Genomic DNA, 5,524 nt, shown 5'->3' on the forward strand with positions numbered 1-5,524 from the left:
GCAGAAATGTTTGACTTAATTTGAGTCAAATGTTCAGACTAACAAGACAAATAATCTTACACATTCTGAAAACAAGATGATTATTCTTACACAATCAGTTCTTGTTTAGTAAATCAGTCTCAAAACAAGATCAAAAAGACTTTTTGGCTGATATAAGAGTTTAATACTTGGTTAGGTGGACAGTTTTTGCAGTGTAAAATGCTACTGTTTATGGGGAATCTTTTTCAGTTTTGTGCTAAATTTGTCTAAAAGTCACAGAACACTTTTCCCAATGTTGCTGCACATTTTTATGGTTCTGTATGTAAGGTTCTGCATCATTTTTTTAAACAATCCAACATGAGTACACATTACCTGGAACATGGTACTTTAATGCAGCTGGCAGTCACTGGTTCAGCATGAGCAATTTGTCACTTCTTACAGAAATCTGCTCAGTATAAATGAACTGAAGCTTCCAGACAGACATTAATGTTTATAAAAGCCATGTAAAAGCCTGTTGTGCCTCAGTAGGCTGTAGAGCTTGAGGAAAGCCTTGCCACAGACTACGCAGACATAAGGTCTCTCCCCTGAGTGTATTCGAGAGTGTGCAGTGAGATCACCTGATCTAACAAAGCCTCGTCCACACACGTCACATCGAAAAGGCCTCTCCGTAGTGTGGTGAAAGAGAACGTGACTCTTCACTTCACCCATTGATCTGAAAGTTTTGTCACACTCGGCTGTCGTGCATTTAAAAGGTCTCTCTCCTGTGTGAATTAATTTATGTCTGGCCATCGCTGACAACGATACCATCTTCTCACAGTAGGGGCATGGATGACGAAACAGCTCGTTTAAATGTTTGCTCCTCTCGTGTTTTTTCAGGGCTCCCCTTTCTTTAAAGGATGTGTCACACTGAGAACAGGCGTACTTCTTTTCGCTTCCAGATGCGCTGTGGACGTGTCTCAGGTGCCGCAGTAGGTTGGACTTCTGGGAGAATGTCTTACCGCAGTCCGAACACAGGTATGGTTTTTCTCTGGTGTGGACCCTTTCGTGGGACACGAGATCTCCATCAGATCTGAACTTCAGGTTGCACTGGGTGCACTGAAACGGCAGGTGACCCGTGTGCTTCCATTCGTGTTTGATTAAAAAGCGCAACTTGGAAAAAGTTTTGGGACAATGGTTGCAGTTAAACGGCTGGCTGATTCTGTGAACGTTCTCGCAGTGCCGAAGCAAGGGCCTGAAGATGGTGAAGGAGAGATCGCAGCGGGGACACTTAAACGGTGTGTGGGAGGTTTTGTGCCTAGCCAGAGCCGTGGCGTCTCGTAACACCCTCCGACACACGCCGCAGTACAGCTCATGGTGGGTCATCATGTGTTTCTGTAAAGAAACCTTGTACCTAAACTCKGTTCCACATTGGTCACATTTGCAAATGCTCTGAGTTTTGTCAGACGGATCTGGATCTGCACTCTGCTGCAGGTAGTCGAAGCAGGTCTTCTTCAGATGCTGCAGGAGAGAAGTCAGGAGTTCGTACCTGGTGTCACACTGAGGACAGGCATAGTTTTTGTTGGGAAAGTGTATTTTTTTGATGTGAGTTCTGAGGTTCGTGTTTATGTTCTCTTTGCAGAAAAAACATAGGGAACTCCGAGGCTTTTTTGGAATGTTTTCGTTCACATTGGACTTTTGTCTCAGAGCAGAGGTGTTTTCACAGGCTTCACTGTTTGAGGAGCTTTCAGCAGAATCACTAACGAAGGAAGAACTGGCCTGATCTGAATAGAAGGACCACGAATCAGCCACACTGGAAGTCCTGCTATTAGCGTGACATGAGTTATCCGAGTAGTAAGACCACGAGTCATCTTCACTACATGTGCTAATAGGAGCCAAATGTGAAGAGTCCACAGTGACATTCGACACTCTGAGTGAAAGTTTGCTCGATGGTTCTAAATTCTGGGAAGCAAACTCGTAGTCAGACTCGTTCTCATTATCAAGTTCTCTTTTCTCTTCCTGCAGAATCTTTTTCATCCTGACTCCTCTATTCGCTCTCACAAATCGAGAGATCGTGGATGCCGACCTGTCAAGTCTTTTAAGCTTAACGTAACACTCCCTAATAAGGCCTGATGTAGACACTCCTTGGCTTTCAAGGACATTTTCATCAGGTCCTCTTTGATCATCCGAAAGCATCTGTGTTTTGTTTTTCCCAAGAGTTAAATCATTTCTGTCCATTGTTGTCTCACCAGTCAAATGCTCCAAGTCTGTATTTGAGTCTATCCAAACCGTAGTTACAGAGTCCTCTTCCACAGGTGACACCCACGATGGCACAACGTCCAAAATACTCTTCTGTGGTTGAGTTTCAAGTGTCTCAGTTTGTAGAAAGAGATGTTTAAGAGCAGAAATGATGCAGGGACGATCAAGAAACAAGTCTGAAATGAAAAGAAAAGTACTTGTAAAGACATTGATAATGTTGGATTTTTACAATTTTTCTTCCACAGTGGACAAGTTTTTGTCTAAACCCATCTTGGAAAGACAGCTGAAGTAAAATCTTGTGCAGATGTAAAAAATCTATTTCCTGGTATTAACATGCAGATATGTTAAACAACTTAGGATATATCACCGTTTGTAATACATCACAGCATTTTTATGTGAGCAAAAGTAAAAGGAACAAATAATTTTAAAGTAAATGACATTTAATATTTGGTGGTATAAGCCATCAACACCAAACTTGTTTTTTTTTTCCTTTGCTTGGCTTTAGAGGAGACGGACACTTTTTTTGCTCTCTCCTGAACCTGTCCCCTCATATCCTGCTTTGCAGCTTTTTCAAGCCTTTTTTCACCTACCATCCAAAACAAAAAGGAATTATGGATTTGGTCAACTGGTCTCTGAACACAATTGATGATTTTTTTCACATTGAGATTGGATCGAGGGGAACGAAGCTGTCCGAGTGGAACGGTTGCTGCTGGTCGTATCAGTGGTTCCTGGGGGGCTTGGAACTTGATGTGTTTCGTACCACTTTCCATTGAAAACGTGAAAGATTTGTATATATTTGGATTCATGATAACTGGATTTCTGCTGATCAGAGGAGGCGGGGTCACGATCTATCAAAAAGTGAAAGCGACCCTAACAGTGGTCCGGGACGTTGAGAAGCTGTTGGGCATGTTGGAAGGATTGTGCCGGGCTGGGAGAACACAGACTCAGCAGCTGGGGGAGCTAAACTTCAAACTGGATGTGGTTCTAATGAGGATTGCAGCCTCTGGCATGTAGGATTACATCTGGGTGAAGCTTCAGTCGGTGAAGAGGCAAGAGATCCCGAAATGTGGCTGATTGAAGTTTTTTGCGCCACTTTCAGAAATGCAGTTAGGACACTAAAAACAGCTGAAATTTCAAGGCTGTTTTGTCCCAAACTATTGTGTTTATCTATTCAGTTCCCAGCAGCTTGGCCTTGATTGCCATGCTTATCTAAAACTCCCCAGGATGATATGTCGAGGGCTGGATTCCCTCACCCCACCCCATCACCCATGTTGGAACTGGCCGAGGCCGAGGAGGAGGAGACTCTGACCTCTGGAGAGCCGAGCTAAATAATATAATGTGACTCTGGACTCTGAGGGGGCTATGGTCGGTCCTAGTTTGGAGACCTCAACGTCACCAACTCCACTGATCCCCGCTCCCATCTCATGTGTTATTTGACCTAAGCTCCCTCCCTGCCCCAGGCTGTCTTGCCCTATCGCCAGTCATTTTTTGTGCATATGGCCCTGTGTTTCTGATGTAAACATAGGATCAGAGCAAGTTTTTTAAAATCAACCTTCCTATTGTGTATTTCCAGCTGCTAAAATAGGTAGTGTGACCTGGTTGTCACATGACCTGTTCCCCCATGTTTTGTTATGTGTCTTTYCTTGAATGGGTGATCTTAACTGCAATTTCGTTCTACATTGCATCCCTGATGTTATGTTTGAATGACAATAAACAGAATTCTGATTCTTCATTTGTGATGCTGTTCCAGGTTTTTACAGCGGCTTCTCTCACTTGTTTGTTTTGGGGGGTTTCTCCCTTCAGTCTCCTCTTCAGGAGGTGAAATGCTCTATTGGGTAGACATCTTCTGTAAGTTTGGTGTCCATTTCCACTCTTATGCGACGACACTCAGTTCTACATTTCAACAAAACCGAACTCCACCCTCTCATCCTCCACTCTTACCGACTGCCTCAGTGAGCTCAACAACTGGTTCTCCAATAATTTCCTACAACTAAACCATAACAAAACTGAACTCCTCCTTGTTGGGACAAAAAACACCATTTCCAAATCTCAACATCTTCTCTTCACACTTAACAACTCCGTTCTTACCCCCTCGCCTCAGGTCAAGAACCTCGGTGTCATCCTTGACACCGCACTCTCTTTCACATCCCACATTAACGTGACTCGATCTGCCTACTTTCATCTTCTCAACATTAACCGTCTCCGTCCTTCACTCACCCCCAGCTCCACTGCCAACCTTGTACACAGCCTGGTAACATCCAGGATCGACTACTGCAACTCCCTACTGTTTGGTCTCCCCAATAAATCCCTTCACAAACTACAGATGGTTCAGAACTCAGCAGCCCGTGTAATCACTCAAACCTCATCCTCTGCCCACATCACTCCAGTCCTACAACAGCTCCACTGGCTCCCAGTTAAACCCCACATCACTCCAGTCCTACAACAGCTCCACTGGCTCCCAGTTAAATCCTGCATCATCTTTAAAATTCTCCTACACACCTTCAAAACTATCCATAATCTTTCACCTCCTTACCTGTCTGACCTCCTGAACATCTCCACACCCTCCCGCTCTCTAACATCTGCCTCTTCCCTCCAACTCTCAGTAACCCCTGCCCGCCTCAGCACCATGGGGAGCAGAGCTTTCAGCTCTGGAACTCACTACCCCATGGATTACGTAATTCCACCTCTCTCTCCCTGTTTAAGACTGGCCTGAAGACACATCTTTTCAGATTAGCCTACCATTGCTTACTCAGATTRACTGGTCATTGTACCTAAATATACAGGTCCTTCTCAAAAAATTAGCATATTGTGATAAAGTTCATTATTTTCTGTAATGTACTGATAAACATTAAACTTTCATAACTTTTAGATTCATTGCACATCAACTGAAGTAGTTCAAGCCTTTTATTGTTTTAAAATTGATGATTTTGGCAAAAAAGTAAAGAAAAATCAAAAATCCCTATCTCAAAAAATTAGCATATTTCATCCGACCAATAAAAGAAAAGTGTTTTTAATACAAAAAAAAGTCAACCTTCAAATAATTATGTTYAGTTCTGCACTCAATACTTGGTGGGGAATCCTTTTGCAGAAATGACTGCTTCAATGTGGCGTGGCATGGAGGCAATCAGCCTGTGGCTCTGCTGAGGTGTTATGGAGGCCCAGGATGCTTCGATAGCAGCCTTAAGCTCAGAGTGTTGGGTCTTGTGTCTTTAGCTCATCCAGAGTGTTGGGTCTTGTGTCTTTAGCTTAAGCTCATCCAGAGTGTTGGGTCTTGTGTCTTGGGTCTTAAGCTCATCCAGAGTGTTGGGTC

General features: G+C 43.6%; 1 protein-coding gene across 1 annotated transcript in view; it reads right to left on the reverse strand.

The window, feature by feature from the left end:
- Positions 1-347: 347 nt before the first annotated feature.
- LOC106533347 (zinc finger protein 271) overlaps positions 348-5,524 on the reverse strand; it is an 18,286-nt gene continuing 13,109 nt past the window's right edge. Inside the window, exon 7 of the mRNA XM_014029612.1 lies at positions 348-2,390. Coding sequence (XP_013885066.1) covers positions 463-2,390 — 1,928 coding nt within the window. The 3' untranslated portion in view covers positions 348-462. The remainder of the gene's footprint in view (positions 2,391-5,524) is intronic.

Source organism: Austrofundulus limnaeus, unplaced genomic scaffold, assembly GCF_001266775.1.
Source record: "Austrofundulus limnaeus strain Quisiro unplaced genomic scaffold, Austrofundulus_limnaeus-1.0 Scaffold927, whole genome shotgun sequence".
NCBI classification, from domain to species: domain Eukaryota; kingdom Metazoa; phylum Chordata; class Actinopteri; order Cyprinodontiformes; family Rivulidae; genus Austrofundulus; species Austrofundulus limnaeus.